Source organism: Mesocricetus auratus, unplaced genomic scaffold, assembly GCF_017639785.1.
Source record: "Mesocricetus auratus isolate SY011 unplaced genomic scaffold, BCM_Maur_2.0 Super-Scaffold_100004, whole genome shotgun sequence".
Lineage (NCBI taxonomy): Eukaryota > Metazoa > Chordata > Mammalia > Rodentia > Cricetidae > Mesocricetus > Mesocricetus auratus.
This window is the reverse complement of record NW_024429189.1, coordinates 55,609,258-55,628,507: the sequence shown is the minus strand read 5'-3', so window position 1 is coordinate 55,628,507 and position 19,250 is coordinate 55,609,258. Positions and strand designations below refer to the sequence as shown.

General features: G+C 36.3%; 2 protein-coding genes across 2 annotated transcripts; both read left to right on the top strand.

Moving 5' to 3' along the window:
- Positions 1–336: 336 nt before the first annotated feature.
- LOC101823511 (olfactory receptor 5W2-like) lies at positions 337–1,269 on the top strand. The gene has a single exon (XM_005065019.1). It carries the CDS (start codon positions 337–339, stop codon positions 1,267–1,269), a length of 933 nt encoding a protein of 310 aa, XP_005065076.1.
- Positions 1,270–13,621: 12,352 nt separating this feature from the next.
- On the top strand, positions 13,622–14,560 carry LOC101823772 (olfactory receptor 1009-like). Its single transcript, XM_005065020.2, has one exon. The coding sequence runs from the start codon at positions 13,622–13,624 to the stop codon at positions 14,558–14,560; it is 939 nt and encodes a 312-aa protein (XP_005065077.1).
- Positions 14,561–19,250: the final 4,690 nt, after the last annotated feature.

The window sequence follows — 19,250 nt, the reverse complement described above, 5'->3', positions numbered from 1 at the left end:
GTTTCCCCTTTGTGGGGGACTCAAATCACCTTTTCACAGGGGGTAGCATGTAACATACTCTGGGTATCAGATATTTATATTACACTTCACAAAAACACTAATGAAATAATTTTTTGTTAGCATTACCAAAATATCAAGAACTATATTAATGTGCCGCAGCATTTGGAAGGTTGAGAACCACTGGTCTACAACATCTTACGCAACTATAAAATAGTTTCTAAATGATGAAATTAGATTTTCAATATTGACAACAATTTTCTTGGATAGATTAACTAAACCAAAGTCTATCTGTTCTTTAATGCTTTTTGCAACCATTCAAGCAAAGAATAAAGAACAATGGATCAAGGAAACTGCTCCTCAATCATGCAATTTGTTCTATTGGGAATTACTGATAACCCTGTCATGGAAGTGGTTCTATTCATTGTATTCCTTCTCATCTATCTCACTATTCTTCTGACAAATATTGGAATGATTGCTTTGATCAGAATGGATCCCCAGCTTCATACACCAATGTACTTCTTCCTCAGTCACCTCTCTTTTTCAGACATTTGCTATTCCACTGCAGTTGGACCAAAGATGCTGGTGGACCTAATGGACAAACGCAAATCTATATCTTTTGCTGGCTGTGCCTTGCAGTTTTTTTTCACCTGTATCTTTGTAGATGCTGAGTGCATGCTCCTGGCAGTGATGGCCTTTGATCGGTACAAGGCTATCAGCCATCCCCTGATGTATTCTGTAGAGATGTCTAAGAGTGTTTGTTATTGCCTCCTAGGTGGAGTTTACGTAATAGGAATGATAGATACTGTGATACATACTATAATGACTTTTGGGTTATGTTTCTGTGGATCAAATGAGATTAACCATTTTTTCTGTGACATCCCTCCCATCCTGTTACTATCTTGCTCAGATACACAGGTCAATGAGTTAATCACTTTTATCATTTTTGGTTTCATTGAACTCAGTACCATCTCGGGAGTCCTTGTTTCTTACTGTTACATCATCTGCTCAGTCATAAAAATCCACTCCACTGAAGGGAGGTTCAAAGCTTTCTCCACCTGTGCTTCTCACTTAACTGCAGTTGTAATTTTCCAGGGAACTCTGCTCTTCATGTATTTCCGCCCTGCTTCTGCTTACTCTCTAGACCAAGACAAAATGGCCTCGGTGTTTTACACCCTAGTGATTCCTTTGCTTAACCCTCTGATTTACAGCCTTAGGAACAAGGACGTAAAAGAGGCCCTGCAAAAACTGAAAAATAAAATAATCTTTTAAATAAACTTACACAGACTAAAAATATGAACTAATGCATACATGTGGCCCCTTGTTTTATTTCAACTACAAAGTATGCCATAAAGATACCTCAATCCTAAATTGGTTAATGAATACATTCAAAGTCATAATAGACTTATAGTCTTGTGATTCATAATAGTTTATGCATTTTTCTTTGTCTTCAGGGCATATGGAACTTTAACTTTGGAGAAATTACAAAATTATAAGTTGTCCAAAATAATGTTTTTGTTTTCATTGAATATATTTAATTTGAATCTTTTACATATTCAGCTTGTTTGGATTTTGTGTGCAAATGATTTTTCAGTTTATTAGATATTATAAACTGTGTTAAATATATTTCATAATAAATTAACTCATGTGCAATCAAAAGGTGTGTTTTTCTAAATACTAGCGTAATCTCCAAGCCTAAACCATAAAAACACAAGTTCTTTGGAAATGGTGACAAGTAGTTTGGTGGCTAAGGAATGACAGGCACAGTTGTGAGGAGATCAAAGACTCTAGATGCAAGAAGTGACCATTATCAATCCTGAGGCAGGCAGAAAAATGAATCTTCATGTAAAGTTAGTTTCAGCCAGAAGGAATCAAGAGCAAATTGGGACTGTTTCACCTTTCTCCAGATGTTGATATTGATCATGTACTTGATTTCATGATGCCTTGATTGTAGTCTGTGCACATTCACCCTGATATCCCTCTATTTTCTCCCTCCCTCTCCTACTTACTTCCATTTGACAATTTGAATGTCTTCCTTTTTGAAATATCCACTCAGATGTTGGATTAATTTTTAATAAATTTGTTTACTGTATATTCTTATTATTTTCAAGTTGATTTATTTTTAATTCCAGAGTAGTCATAGATTATTGGGGTTTTCCATATGGTAAAATTAACATAGTGAGAAACTATTCGGGAAGCATGATTTCAAATTTTAAATAACAATATATTTGAGATGTTGAGTAAAGTAACTACTAGGATTTGTTATTTTTATTTTATATTCATGGCTATTAACATAATATATCTTCAACAATTTATGCCATTTGTATGTAAATTAAAGTTAAATAATAGAAAAGCTAACAAATTGCCAATGCAAGGTCCCAACAACTTCTAAACTCAATCCCATACTTTTACTGTTTTTTGTCCTTTTGTTATCACTTCTGAGCCATAATTCATTGTTCACCCTGTGATTCTTAGGTAAAAAAACTGCCTAAGCATATCCTTCTATTAGTTAAACATCTGTTTCAGGCATGCTGCTGAAGATGATCTCTCTTTAGTGATGGCTAGTTTCCTGTTTGTGATCCTTTCTCCTGGCTTCTGACTTAGAAACAAAGAAGAAATATAAATAACTTTTTCAAAACCCAAACCAAATAATAACAGTATGATATCTTATTAGGTACCAAGTTATAGATACGTTTATGGAAGTGTATGTATTTTAGATGTTTAATAGGCTTTATGAAAGAAAAAGCAATGATATGAACTCTGAGTTATTTAACAAGCCATGTAATTATTCACTTTACTCATAGAAAGAAAAAAAACTCATTAAGCTTGTTACCCAAGTGGTTTTCAACTACTCCATCTTTCTCTGATCAAGTATAATTTGTTAAAACAATGAGGGAAGTGATCTGAGATCATGACAGTAAGATCACACCTGAAAAGTTAGAAAATTAAACCCATGATATTTTTGGTCAAAACTGTATCTACAGCTTCATTTCCAATGTTAAGATTTCTGCATGCAATTTTACAGCATCTTGTTTGAGAACATTTCAGAATTGTAGTAAATCCCATAGACTCTTCTGCTGCTTTTCAAAGGCGCATTTGAGGGATTTTTTTTGAAGATTATCAGAGTCATTATAGAAAACACCTATGGGGAAGAATGTTTCTTCTGGAAAGTAATTTTAAAACATCCATCCACTTGTGTCATCTGTACTAAATATACCTAGAGTTTATTAACATTGCCTTTTTCTTCTTGCACTTAGTCCAACTCCTTCCAGATTCATCCCACATCTTTACTCCCTCATGGTCAGGCTCTTTCTCTTTAAAACAAAATCAACAATAAAAATAAAAACAAGAACACAAAAAGCTGTAGAAAAATAAAACAAAAAATCCACCAAAACAAAACAAAACAGTGTACAAAATCATTGAGTCTTTTTTTGTTTTGCCCAACTACTCCAGGGCATACAGCCTGCCCTGGAGTGTGGTTAATATACCCTTTGGAGAAAACTAAGTTCTACTTTTGCAGAAACTATCAGTTGCAAATAACTTCTTGGTTATTAGCGGGAATTTGTTTTTGCTTATTTCTCTGACTTGCTCTTGGAATTTTGTCTGGTTTGCACCTGCGTAGGTCTCATGCTGTCACTGTCTCTGTGAGTTCATTTGTGTATCCACCCTCTTATATGTAGAAAATACTGTCTTCTGGTGTTGTTAGCCCCTGCCCCAACTCTATGAGAAATAACTCATACCTGACACTGCTAAAGTAGTCAAGAGCTTGAGACTTGATATGATATAATGCTATCCATATAGGTCAGTGCACTGAGAAACCCTCATTGGAAAAGTTTCTTCTTGCAGTGGATGATAATTAACACAACTGGATAACTGGATAAAGTCCAGAGAGTGAGAACCTTTGGAGCACTTAGCACTAAATGAGATCCTTTCATTAAGCAACTACCCACATGCCGGGTAGTGGTGACACAGGCCTTTAATCCCAGCACTCAGGAGGCAGAGTCAGGCAGATCTCTGTGAGTTCAAGGCCAGGCTGGTTTGACAGCCTCCAAAACAATACAGAGAAACCCTGTCTCGTTTAAAAAAAAACTACCCACAGACTCAGGGACTCTGTGGAAGAAGAGGAAGAAAGATTAAAAAATATTTATTTTTATTTTTAAATATGTGCATATATGGTTGTCCAAGTATAAGTACATATATATGTGAGTGCAGGTACTGACAGGGTCCAGAAGAGACATCAGATAATAGATCTGGAATTACAGGCAGTTGTGAACTTCCCCACTTGGGTACTTGGAATCAAACTCTTCGCCTCTAAAAAGGCAGTATGCACTTTTAATGACTAAGAATATAAATTTACCCATGATGCTTTCATTAATCTTTCTTAGAATCAATAAGCAGAATCAGAGTAGAAAACAAGTTAAAATAAAAATAGGGTCCTAATTGGACTATCAGTAAATTACTGTTGTTCTAAATCTATAAAGATACAATCTTTGTCTAGGGAGAAGGGCCAGTCATTTAGTAGATATGAGATTCATCTTTAGAAATCTCTACTTTCTTAAAAGAAATAAAACCCCTATGTCGTGGTGTGTGCTTATAATGCCAGCACTGGGAGACAAAGACATATAATTTAATTATTACTTTGAATCTATAACCATTTAAAGTAGTTCTCCATGAACAGTTCTATTTAGCTAATAGTGCATATGCATATCATTGAATAGTGTACATTTGACCAAAGATATTAAAGAGATAAAGCACAAAACCATCCTAGAAAATGCCACAGAGAACATTTCCTTTACTACTCTAATTCAGCTACTTTGCTTGGGCAATGGAAATCATGGAACCTGGTATTTTCTGGGGCAAACATTATCAATTAAACTCATTAACAATGGCCCATGAGCAAAGGCTGGGCCACCATTCCTTCAAGAAAGGCAGTTATAAACCAACCATTGGTTGAAATTATATGAAATTCATCAATGACAAGAAAGAAAATGAGATGCAGGCAGTTTCTTGTCATTTTTTAAAAATTTTTCTTCAGTGTCTTCACTTGTTTGGATATGTTTACTTAATGTCTACTCCAAGTCTTTTCCCTGAGACTAAAACTCTAAGGTTCTCTGGTTCTCTATTGAAACACAAAAATATCTCAAGGAAATTAATATCAGATGTCCATGGTCTGCAAATGTATTATTTTAGAAGAGAAGAAATATAAAATTCAACAGCTGTTTCATTGCAAGCACAATGACATTTCTGTGTACACTTTCCAAAACTGGTGTGGCAAGCACTTGTAATCCCAATGCTGTATTGGTGGTATGAGCATAGGAAAAATGGAGCCTAAAAATTCAGAACACTATAGTCTTATGCAATAGCCAAGTTTATTCAGAACATCAGACAATTTATATGCTGAAGATCAAGTTATATGAGCAAAGTTCGCACTAGTTCAAACTGTATGCAGACAGAAAGCAACGTGTATTCACATGAGTTTAGATTGCTTGGAGACAGTTTTGAGTAACAAGTATAAGCAGCAATGTAATCTGAAGCAAACCCACTCCTATTTACTACACCTGGGAGAGGCATGAAAAAAATACATTCCAAGAATAGTCCTGTCTTACAGCACTCTTATTCTGGTGTGTGTGTGTGTGTGTGTGTGTGTGTGTGTGTGTGTGTGTGTGTGTTTCTAACAATCAGAATTCTTTTCATATAGTTTTACTCATGGACCATGTTCTGAGAAGACTCTATATCAAAGATTGTTGGGCTGTGAGGAGATTTGATTATTCAGAAGGAAAAGGGCAGGGGCTGCCTCTGGATAGGGCAGGAATAGTGATGGGCTACTAGCATGTGGCTGTTTCAGACTCTAGCATAAAAAAGGAGAAAAGGGGGTATCTTTTCCCTGGAAAGGGTTAGTTGACTGTGTATGATTGACTAAGAGGAGAACAAAGGAGAGGAAATAGGAGATTTTCATCATGTAGCCTTGTGCCATTTTATGAGGTATCATGCCTTTGGTAATGTAGCCTGGTAGGATTGAGAGCCCATTATCAGGAGCAGTTTTTCCTCCTCTTGTTTATAAACAAAAGAGTAGAGGATAGCATTCTCTCTTTCTGCTTAACTTCTGACAGGGGTGTGGTCATTCAAGGGAGATGTGCTGAGACACTGTTGAAAAAATCTAGAGGATGAAAAATGAATGTGAAAAAGAAAACGAGTTCTCAGTCCTGGGCTTGAAAATGTTTCTAGAGCCATAGATCTTGGTAGGTAGGAGCCATCAGTTTTACCACAGTCCATTCAGGAACATGTTGCAGGCTGAGGTAAGGTACTCATGCCACAGTTATGAACATGAAATATTTGTTGAAGGCTAAGTGTTGGTAGTTCCTGAAGAGGATTTAGGTAAATGTTTGGTTATTCATCTGAAGGATTTGCCTGATGAGAAAAGATGTGAATCAGTTAAGGAAGATAAGAAGAAAGCAGTAAGAGGGTGATAATACCAAAGAGCCACATGAGGACAATCCATGTCAACAGTGGTGACTGAGCCATCACTGGGAGTCAGAGTTAAAAGGTGGGCTGGCACTCCCCAGATCTATGTCTAAAATCCATATATGAGAGAGTACATGCCATGTTTCTCTTTTTGTGACTGGGTTACCTCACTCAGGATGGTTTCTTCTAGTGTCATCCATTTGCCTGCGAATCTCATGATTCCGTTATTTTTTTCTGCTGAATAGTACTCCATTGTGTAGATGTACCACATTTTCTCTATCCACTCTTCCGGTGAGGGTCACCTAGGTTGCTTACAAGTTCTGGCTATTACAAATAAAGCTGCTATGAACATAGTGGAACAGACATCTTTGTTGTATGAATGGGCATCTTTTGGATATATGCCTAAGAGTGGAGTTGCTGGGTCTTGTGGTAGGTTTATTCCCATTTTTCTGAGGAATCTCCATACTGCTTTCCAAAGTGGCTGAACCAGTTGGCACTCCCACCAGCAATGGAGGAGTGTCCCCCTTTCACCACATCCTCTCCAGCATAAATTGTCATTGGTGTTTTTGATTTTAGCCATTCTGACAGGAGTGAGATGGTATCTCAGAGTTGTTTTGATTTGCATTTCCCGGATGGCTAAGGATGTCAGTGAGGAGGCCTAGGGAATCTATTGAGCCTTGGGCAGCAGATCAGTACCCATCCCAAGTATACACACGGACTTTGGACTCCCATAGAACAATGTGAGGTGCACTCTCACCCTGAACTCTTGGGGAAGGGTCTAGGCCCTGCCCTATATGAAATGACAGATTATGGACACCCCCATGGAGGGCCTCACCCTCCCTGGGGGAATGAGGGGATAACTGGGGGGGGTTGGGAGGAGGGCACGGGAGGAGGGGAGGGAATGGGAGAGGGACCTGGAACTGACTTGTGAAGCAACCTCGTTTCTTATCTAAATTTAAACTGGAAAATAAAATATAAAAAAAAAAAACAGAGTTAAAAGGTGTCGCTTAAGAAACTCCTTTGATAATCGGTTAGTTTGTTAACATTTTCTTCAAACAAACCAGTTTCACAGATGGAATAGAATCATTCTTCCCTGAGAACTACATGGGTATCTAGTTTTTCAGCTAGCAGTTGATCTAAGGATCTGCGATATAAAGAGGCTAGATCTAGGAAGTGATTTGTCTTGGAGGGAGGCTAAAGATCCAGTGGTGGAATTTACAGAGACCTGCATCTTGGTTTCATAACCTTGAGTAGATAGAACTAAGTGCCCAAGGGTATCACAGGCCATGTCCATAGTGTTTAAGGCGTGGCCCACAATGGCAGGCAGAAAGGCTGCCCTAGGTATACATGTTCTTGGGAAAAGGAAGTACAACTTAGATTACTTGTGGGATGACTGTCATCAGAAAGCAGGGTTCAGTCACATTTGGATCTATGAAGTCAGAGACACTCATCTTATACCTGAATAGCCTCCTCTGGAGAGCCTGAATGAGAGCTGAAATCAAGACCTTTTGAAAACAGGAGTTATGGTGTGTGTTAGGAGAAAAAGAAGGAAAGTAACAAGTTTTCTGGATAGGAATAGATGAGTTGATGTTTCTAGTTTCCATACAGGGACCCAGAGGGCCAAGAGTAGATAGGTATTTGGGCCTAAGTTAAGAAAGGTGATAGTAGCTTTGACAATTGGGGTTTCAGCTAGGAGGGGCCATTGTAAGGAAGCACAGAGAAAACAATGGAAGGTGTTGTGAGAGGCATTGGTGAAGTTAAGGACAGAGAGAGTTTGTTGGATCATTTGGAACCAAGTAAGGGGAGAACAGGGGAGTGCGAATATCCAGGGACAGGTAGGAGGATCAGGAGATGCTTGATCGTATCATTTATTTGTGTCTTAGCACCTGTTAAGAGTGTTAGAGGTCTGAAGAGACATTAAAAACCCGTTCAGTCAGGGGGATCAGCTGACTGTGGATATCAATTGTGCCTGCAGGTAAGGACCAAACTTGAAGCTTACCCTGAACCTCGGTGGCCCATCTTTTGTCTCATGGACCTGTGATATATTTTAAGAGTTTTACATTATTTCTTTTGGTTGTCTGAAAAAGGCTAGTCCTTGATAGAAAGGTTGCTAACTGGACTCTAATACTGAGTGCCCAATGAATTCTATAGTAATAGAATGGACCTTCCCCCATTCAGAGTAAGTAAGGCAGTCCTTGGAAATTTAATCAAAGGTAAACAGGCATCAGGCTGTGAGTTATAACTGGGTTACTGCATCCAGTTGTGGGAAAGGACTTTCAACAGATGATTTGAGTAGAATCCTTTTGGCTGTTGCAGACTTCTCCTGCTTAGAACTGCCAGGCACACTGACACTTATGGGGTTACAGGAGAAATAGAAATAAAAGAGAAATATCTTGCTTGGGGATAGCTAGCAGCAAGGAGGGAGTTATGCTGAGGAAGCAAAACACTGTGAGTAAGGATGAGGGTTTGAGGTAGAGAGACAATGTGGAAACAGGGGAAAATAAAGGTTTTGAGATGGGTATATGAATCCAATATGGGATATTTTTAAGTCTGACTGCAATTGTGGTAGGGTAAAAAGGGCCAGGGAAAGAATAATCTAACCCTGATTTGACACTGAGACCATAACCAAGGGGCCTTTCAGGGTGGCCTGGGATCACTGGATTTTTTGCAACCTAATTCTGGAAAAGCTCAGGGATTTCTGAGATTTCAATTCCTTGGCACTGGTCTCTGGAGCAATTCAAGTGCAGTATTTTTCTTTGGTACCAGCTATCCCTAAGCAAGATGAAATTTCTCTTTCACTTCTATTTCTCCTCTACCCCCATAAGTGCCAGTACACCCTAGCTCTTGTAATAATGTTTGTCAAAAAAGTCAGGATATATTTGATGGCATATGAAGTATCTAACAGTTTAAGGTAATAATTAGGTTTGATTAATTTAAAAGTGGCTTTAGCCAAGACTGAATATACTAATTCATGCATGTTATTTATTAGAATTTACTTTGAGAAAACATTTTGATATAAGTATGGAATGTGTGATTTAAGACAAATTTGAATATTTTTATATACATATAAATTAATTTAAATTAAAACAATCTTATTTTACACATCAATCCCAGTTCCCTCTCCCTCCCATCCTCTCATGCTCCCCAACAACACCCCCAAACCTCCCCCATTCAATCCCCCATCCACTCCTCAGGGAGGGTGAGGCCTTCCATGAGGACTGATCAGTAAAATCTGTCAAATCATTTGGGGCAGGGCCTAGGCCCTCCCCTGTGTTTCTAGGCTAAGAGGGTATCACTCAATGGGAAATGGACTCCAGATGTCCTTTCATGCACTAGGGATACATCCTGGTTTGACTGCGAGAGGCCCTTTAGATTGCCCAGTGTTCTTAACTGACACTGACATCAGGGGTCCTGATTTGGTCCTTTGTTGGTTCCCCAGCTATCAGACTGGGTTTCATGAGATCTCACTTGCTCAGGTCAGCTGTTTCTGTGGGTTTTCACAGTGTGGTCTTGACCCCTTTGTTTATTACTCCTCCCTCTCGGAACTGGATTCCAGGAGTTTGACTCAGTGCTTGGCTGTGATCTCTGTTTCTGCTTCCATCAACTACTAGATGGTTTCAGTGCAGAATTCTATGAGAAATTCAAAGAAGAGTTAATACAAATACTCTTCAAATTGTTCCATATATTAGACACAGAAGGATCATTATCAAACTCTTTTAACATGGCTACAAGTACCTTGGTACCCAAACTACACAAAGACATAACAAAGATAGAGAACTACAGACCAATATCCTTCATGAACATTTATGTAAAAATACTCAATAAAATACTGGCAAATAAAATCCAAAAACTCATCAAAAAATCTCCACCATGATCAAGTAGTCTGAAGCCCCAGGAATGCAGACATGTTTCAACATATGAAAATCCATCAATGTAATCCACCTTATAGATAATCTGAAAAAGAAAAGCTACATGATCATCTCACTAGATACTGAAAGAGCCTTTGAGAAAATTCAACACCTCTTCATGATAAAGGTCTTGGAGAGATCAGGGTTAACAGGAGCGTACCTAAGCATAATAATATACAGCAAACTGACAGCCAACATGAAACTAAATGGAGAGAAACACAAGGCGATTCCTCTAAAATCAGGAACAAGATAAAGTTGTGCACTGTATCCATCTCTTCAATATTGTACTTGAAGTTCTTGCTAGAGCAATAAGGCAACAACAGAAGATCAAGGGGATAAAAATTGGAAAGGAAGAAGTAGCTTTTCACTATTTGCAGATGATATGATACTTTACATAAATGACCCGAAGAATTCTACCAGGGAACTCCTACAGCTGATAAACATCTTAAGTGAAGTGGCAGGATACAAGATTAACTCAAAAAATCAATAGTCCTACTATATATAGAAAATAAAGGGGCTGGGAAAGAAATCAGAGAAACAACACCCTTTACAATAGCCACAAACAAAAATATTGTGGGGTATGTCTAACCAAAAAGGTGAAAGACCTATATGACAAGAACTTCGAACCTTTAAAGAAAGAAATTAAAGAAGACACCAGAAAATGGAAAGATCTCTCATGGTCTTGGATAAGTAAGTTCAACATAGTAAAAATTACAATCTTACCAAAAGCAATCTACAGATTCAATGTAATCCTTATCAAATCCCAGAACAATTCCTCAGAGAAAAACAAAAGACCCAGGATAGCCAAAAGAGCCTTGCACTTTTGAATATTTTATATGAAGAACTTAATATAAACCAAACAAGCACTATACGTTATGTTAAGAAACAGAAAGGCTCAAAACTTTGCATCTAATCACATTATTAAATTATATATAAACTGTGTATATTGTGACATCACTTTTTATTTAAAAATCTAGTGTTTTTTGATTCCTGAGTATTTTTCTGAGTCTTTTCTTGTTCTTTTTTCCATCTGTTTGTTCTGTTCAATTTGAAGTTTTAGCATTTGTTTTCTTGTTTTTCTAATGAAAGACAGAAATGGAGTGGATCCAGATGGCAGGGTGTATGAAGAGAGACTGGAAGGCATAGAGGTAGGAAAAACTGTCTTCAGGAAAAAAATATGTGAGAAAAAATATATTTCCAATAAAAAGAAAATATCTATTGATTAAAACAAAAACACAGTAACTAGTTATCTTTAGGCAAGGAGTTAATTGATGGTGTTTGTTTCCTTCACTAACAGAATTTAAATGCTTATCTGGAAATGCATGAGTTTTTAAATTTCCTGTGTTAATTTAAGTATCTGCAGGTTTATGGATATGTACTAGTTCCATTACAAAAAATAAACAGGGAGTATTGAACAGAAACTAATGATTGCAAAATTAATTGGCATCATTTTGCTGATGTTAAATTTGGTAATTAGCTACATAGGAATATTTTAAAAATAATAATGGGAATGCGCTTTAATCACCATATTTGTATCAAATACACAAGGTTAAACAATGTTATTATATATAACTTCTTATTCCTGAGAGACCAACTTTTAAGCACCCAGAGCCTGGGCAGAGAGCCTTATAATTCTGGCAGTTTTAGAGAGAGTATTGAGTCTGTGTGAAGACAGAACTACATCCGCCAACATCTCTACTCCTGGAGCAGGTACAGTCAAGTTTGCTGTTTTTACATGTTTACATTACACGTTTCTTTAGTTCTCTCTATTTATTTGTACAAAATACATGTATAAAAGCATATATGAAACGAGGCAAATGTCTGCTCTAAACACTAAGCATTTTAAGGTTTATATAAAACAACAATGGAAATAAAAGTGCTAAGATTGAGTTTGGAAGGGGCAAATATTTTATTTTAATAATATACATATAATTTCATTTATCTTAACTAATTACTTATATGAAACCATCGATTTTGAAAATCTGTATACTGGAAAAGATACTTCAAACAATGTAGTCAAGTTTTATAAATCTGTGATCAGCCTGGTACTTTTTAGATTTTGTATGCATTTTTTATTATTATTCAGGTCTCAAACACACACACACATGTATATATATATGAATCTTGTATTTATATACATATATAACTAAAATTATATGAACTATGTGTCTCTATAACTATCAACTTTAATTGGAATGATTTCTCAAAAATAATTAACATAGGCCAGTTGATTAAAATGCTGCATAAAAGTCAAAAGGGAATAAAGAAAAAATTAAAGCATTGTAGTAAGTTCTGGAAAATCAGTATGCCACACTGCTCAGAAACAAATCTTAAATTTTGAGACAATGAGCAAGAGATAGCTTTCTCATCAACTACTTACATATATGTGTACAGGAAATGTACCTGTGATATGGGCTTACAGAATACCAAATTTCTGCTTGACTAGGACCAGACTAATTAGTCATCACTTTTACTAGCCTTTCTGTCACATCTACTAGCAGCATTACTGCGATTATGTTAGAGATGTGATACTGACATAGTCCTGTCTTTTTCCCATGCTTTCTGCTCATACATATCTTTTTGTCAACTTTTCGGCAATCTCACTTTTTATTCCATTGGATCTCAGTTCTTGGATCTGAGTACTCGTAAATATAGCCATAATATTGAACCTAAAGATGAATTTGTTGGACTTTCAATGAAGTGTATGTACATAATGCCTACAAGTACTTCTGTCACACTGATGTATGCTTCATAATTTTAAAGGTTAAAGGGATAAGAATGTGTTACTTTCAGTACCTACCTACAGTCAATTATGATTTTTTAGAGGAGACAGCAATACTTTTATACATAAAAAATAAAAATTCTTGTCTGAAGATGTCAGGTTTTTCCCACATGCTAACAGAAGAAGCATTGCCAATGTTTATGAGAATATCCATGTCATTACCTATAAAAAAGAAGGGGCTAAGCCTTCAGAGTACCATGTTATTTCCTTATAAATTATGTATATAGGTTTGGATGAATATGTGCTCCACATTCTAAAGAGAGTAATGTAGACACAATAAACTACTTCATTATTTTATTGATTGACATTGAATTGGATACATCTCCAATAATTAACTTAGAGAAATGGTGATTTTGTCTGTTACTAATTCTGTTAATCTAAAGAGCAAAGAATTTAACTATGAACTCAGAAAAAACTGTAATTGTTAACTTCATCTTCATTTTTGAAATTCCAGGATTTCCAGATTAGACAAATGACACTTGAGAACTTCACTGTGTTTACTGACTTTGTCTTCTTAGGACTTTCCAGCAGACAGGATGTGCAACAGGCCCTCTTTTTCTTCTTCTTCCTCATTTATGGGCTAACTGTAATTGCGAATCTAGGGATGGTCCTACTGATCAAGCTGGACCCCAGGCTTCACACACCCATGTACTATTTCCTGAGCAATCTTTCCTTCTGTGATGTCTGCTACTCCTCCACAGTCTCTCCCAAGATGTTGACTGATTTCTTGTCTGAAAAGAAGAGCATTGCTTACAATTTATGTGCTGTTCAAATGTATTTTTTTGGAGCTTTTGCAGATGTAGAATGTCTCATGCTGGCTATCATGGCCTATGATCGTTATGTTGCAATCTGTAATCCACTGCTCTATACTATTGCAATGTCCAAGAAGGTTTGTATCCAGCTTGTGATCATTGCCTATGTGGTAGGTTTGGTAGATTCAGCAATCCACACATGCTGCACATTCCGACTGCCCTTCTGCAATTCAAATGTCATCAACCACTTTTTCTGTGACATTCCACCTTTGCTGGCCCTTTCTTGCTCAGATACATCTGTCAATGAGATCATAATGTTCACCTTCATTGGCTGTGTGGTGGGGTGCAGCATTGTCACTGTCCTTCTCTCCTACTGCTGCATCATAGCTACCATCTGCAGGATGAACTCTGCTGAAGGCAGACAGAAAGCATTTTCAACATGTGCCTCCCATCTCACGGCTGTGGCCATTTTTCATGGAACCCTCCTTTTCATGTACTTCCGACCCAGTTCAAGTTACTCAATGGACACAGACAAGATGGCCTCTGTTTTCTACACAGTTGTGATTCCTATGTTAAACCCACTAATCTACAGTTTAAGAAATAAGGATGTGAAACAGGCTTTGAAGAAGTCAATAAGTATTAACCTGTGGCCTGGATGAAATTCTGTTTTGCATTTCAAAATGGGTAGAATATTCTGGGACTTAGTATAAGTGCATCAACATAGATTCCCTTGGGTACCACATTCAAAACATTTCCTACTGAGAATTGGATGCAATTGAATCAAACACTACCCTTAGTCTTTAAAGCAATAAACAATAGAAAAATCATAATTTTAAATTTTCAAGGAAGGTATTCCATACCTTTCTTCATTGATGAGATGGAGTGGAGTCCAGCAAACTACTCACAATTAGCATTTCTCAACTTATCTTCTAGTTTTCATTAATTGCGTTCAATAAGTATAGCTGATACATTCAAATTGAATGGCAGATTGAGAGTGAAGCTAAGATTTTTTTGGTTTTTGTTTATACAATCTTTCTGTGCACTAGTATCACCTTATCTCTGTCCAAAACACTCTAGTCAGTAAGTAGTAAGTAAATGAGCAAGCACAAGCAAATAAAAGATACCTGCTTTAGAATCTAAACCTGTGGAGTTATTACTATTATATCATTTAGTTTGTTATTTTTACTTGTTTTAGTTGTCATGTTTGGATAAAGGTCTCCCATTAAAAGACAGTTATTGAATAAATGGTGACTTGCAAAGGTAATACATCCAGGTGAATTAGAAATTTAACAAAACTTCCTTTTCATTTCATTGTAGTATATTTTACTGTATTATTTGTATTAAATATATCTCTTGTCTTTGGCCTAGAAATGACACACTGCCTAAAGGGTGATTTGTTGTGAGTTCTTCCTCAGTTGTTTTACTTACAGCAGCAAAGTCTCCATGATCAGCAGCTCCAGGTTTTTATTGTTTCTAAAGTTCTAACTTTCACATATGGACTTCTGTACTTTTTTCTCACACTAAAGAATTGACATTATATTGTTAACAGCCTGGTAAGAATTGTAACTAGGGAAGCTGGTGGCTAAAACAACGAACTTGTTCAAAAGCTTCATGAATGAGGTTACATCTCCCTCGAGAGGTTGACATCATTACATTGTGTTATTATTAAATGGTATAATTAAGCTCCCCTCAAATCATTTAAACTGTAAAACAAAGACTTTGTAATATACGTCTTTTATAAGAAAGAGGAAAACAATTTGTTAGTATTTCATTTATAATGATTCACACACGTTTTGAATATGCTTAAAATATTTCTAACAAATAATGCCTTTAAACAAATTGTAAATGGTGACCCATACCCGATTAGTTGAATATAAACTAATGCCACAGGATACTATAATACTTAATGTAATTAACTTTATATGTTGTTCTCAATATGTATTTTGATTAACCAATTCCTAGTGTCTGTAGCACAGTTGCACTAGGAGTAGATTGTGGGAGGACACAATAGATACTGAGAGGTGACAGGCAGAATGTAGGGTAAATTGAAAGCAATAGGGATGCCAACTATGAAGACAAAGAAAGTAATATGGAAGATCTACTTGGAACACACATTGAGACAGTGGGGCTACTAAAAAGGTAGAAAGTGCAAATAATTACCAGAGAGGCAATACAAATATAACTTTGACTTAAAATCACTGTGGAACAGTTGGCATATTTCCCAATGCTGGCAGCTGGGAAAGCATTTACTAGAAATATGTCTTCCTTTTTCAGCATAATAGTTGGGCACATTCCTACTGAAAATGTGCAGAGTCAAAAGAACTCATCTTTGTCTTTACCAATGACAATGCTTGCTTCGAGAATAGAAAGGTACATTTTGGAAAAATGATATTTGAGGCCTTAGGATTCACAGTAGTGAAGAGTGTGACAGATAATAGAAATTTCATCTCATTTTAGATTTCTGTAATGAAACAAAAATGATTTTATAGGATTTCCATGATAATCCTACTATATATCTTTTAAAATTTTTTTGTTGTTTTTATGAGACAGGATTTCTCTGTATTTTCGAGGCTGTTGTATATCTTTTTAATTAAAAAACTGTTCAATGTTGCATGCTATGAAACATCATAATCAGGAATGAATTAATAAAAATTAATAAAATTGTATTATCTGCTCTATACCTGTCTTAGATTACTGACTGAACTGGGATAAAAGTAAATAAATATTGGTTTGTCCCTTAAATCTCCATAATCTCTAATGACATATTTCTGTTTACTAAATCTTTCACTCACAAGGACCTTTCCATCATTGCCATTGCCTTTTCAATTCAATGTGCTAACTTAAAATAATTTTATGTTTCTGGAGAGGTGACTCAATTATTAACAGCATGTGTTACTCTTGGAGAAGATCCCTGTTTGGTTTTTAGCACAGACATGTTGTCTTACAACCATTCATAACTCCAGTTGCTGAGGATCTGATGCACTTTTCTGACATCAATAGGCACCAAAAATGCAGGTGGTTCACAGACAATCATTTAAAATAAAATGAATGTATTTTGGGAAAGAAAGAAAAATGAAAATCAACTTTCTGTCTTTCACATGCAATTTTATGATTTCTTTTAAATTTGCTGATTTATTATCTTTACAGTTTGTTAAAAACATTGCTTTTGAGACTTTTTAAATACAGTTAATTTGTTGACAATTGTATACATGTATAATATGCATTCTGATTGTTCTCTTTTTCCACATTCTTTTATTTGTCTCATCCACATTAACTATTCTCCCTTCTCCTTACCACTTTCATGCTACTTGCTATCATTGATTCATATAGTTTCAGCCATGTCATCTGTATGGTAATAGGATTGTGGAATCCTTTGGAGCTGGTGAGGTCAGTAGTAGATACATATCTGAAAGAAATGGTTCCACTTTCTGTAAATCTATCCAGAAGAAACTGTTCCACTGTGAGTGGTAGGTCAACTTGAGTCTATTCCCATCCTTACCTTAGCTAAGATTTCAGTATTTAACTTCATCTATAACACAGTTTTGTAACACACAAGTGACAGTGTCTCATTGTATCATCTTGTAGAATGAATATTGTGAAAAGGACAAGTCTACCAAGAGTAATTTACAGACCGAAAACATTCTCAATTAAATTCCCCACTTTAATCCTCACAAAAATGAAAAATACATTAAGTTTGAAAGAGAATCACAGAAGACTCCAGATAGTTCAGAAATAATGCTTTGATATTACAAATCCATATTTCAATATATTTTACGCAGCTATAACAATGAAAAACAGTACAGAACTGGCACAAAATTCACATGCAGATGAAAACAACCAAACAGAATGTCTAAACATGAGTACTCCTAATTAAAGTCATATGATAATTTACAAAGAAGCCAGAAATATAAGCTGGAGAGAAGACAGTATCTTCAACAAATGGTATTGAAAAGCTGGGTATCCACATTTAGAAGAATAAAATTAGACCTGTGTGTATGACTGTACAAAAATTAATTCCAAATGGATCAAAGACCTCAGTTTGAAACATGAAATGCTGAAATTGTCATAAAGAATACAGGCAATGACTTGCAAAATATATGTATAGGAAGGATTGTTTGAAGAAGATACTATCCAGGATTGAAGCAAAACTAACAAAATGTAAATAAAAGTTATAATAAAAAACCCAAACGTTTCTAAGAAAACAATCATCCAAGTAAATGGAAAGCTCACAAAATGGTAGGAAATGTATCACAAACTAGCCATTAAAGTTTATATTACTGTTTATAGAACTATTTTAAGGCTTATTTTTATTAACTGCACATGAATGCTTTGTTTATCTTTGTGTATGTGTACCACATGTATGCCAGGTGCACATGGAGAAAAGAAGACAGTGTCTGATTGCCAGAATTAAAGTTACAGACAGTTGTGTGTCATTATGTTTGTGTTAAATTCCTAACCCAGTCTCTACAAGAGTTACATGTGTTCTTATTCACCTAGCCATCATATCTCTAGCACCCAACTTTACATTACTTATAGCATACCATATATGTGAGTTGATACATGAGATAGTCTGTCTCTGTTAGATTTCCTAGTAACATAAATATTTCACCATTTATAGTAGGAAAACAATCATTTATGAAATTTCCTAGGAACTAGAAGAGGAAAATATGGTGGAAAGAGCACAACTGGGTATGTACTAAAAAATTATTATAGGAACAGGTACTGTAAATGGCATACAGTGTGTGAATATACTAAAAACCAAGCAATTGGTTCACCATCACTTGTCAATTAAACAGTATACTAATAAAAAAGGGGATTGGGGAGAACATGAGGCTTCAGGAAGGTAGAATTGGGGGAAGAACAGACAGGGAGGAGAGGAAGAGATACCTTGATAGAGAGAGTCATTATGGGTTTAATGAGAAGCCTAGCACTAAGGGAAATTCTCAAGAATCCACCCACAAGGATGACCCCAACTAATAATCTAAGCATTAGTGGAGATGCTACCTTAAATGCCCTTCCTGTATAGTCAGATTGTCATCATAGACTCATCCCCCAGTATCTGATGGAAGCAGATGCAGAGATCCATAACTAACTACCAGGCCAAACTCCTGGAGTCCAGTTGTAGAGGGTGGAGCAATAATATGAGCAAGGGGGTCAAAACCATGTTGGAGAAACTTACAAAAACAGCTCATGCAAGCAAGTGGCAACTCACTGACTCCAGACTGACAGCTAGGGAACCTGAATGAAACCAAATTATGCCAAATGTGGTTGACAGTTGGTGGCATTGGGCAGTTTGGGGAGCTACTGGTGGTGGAACCAGTAATTACCCCTAGTGGTTAAACTGGTTTT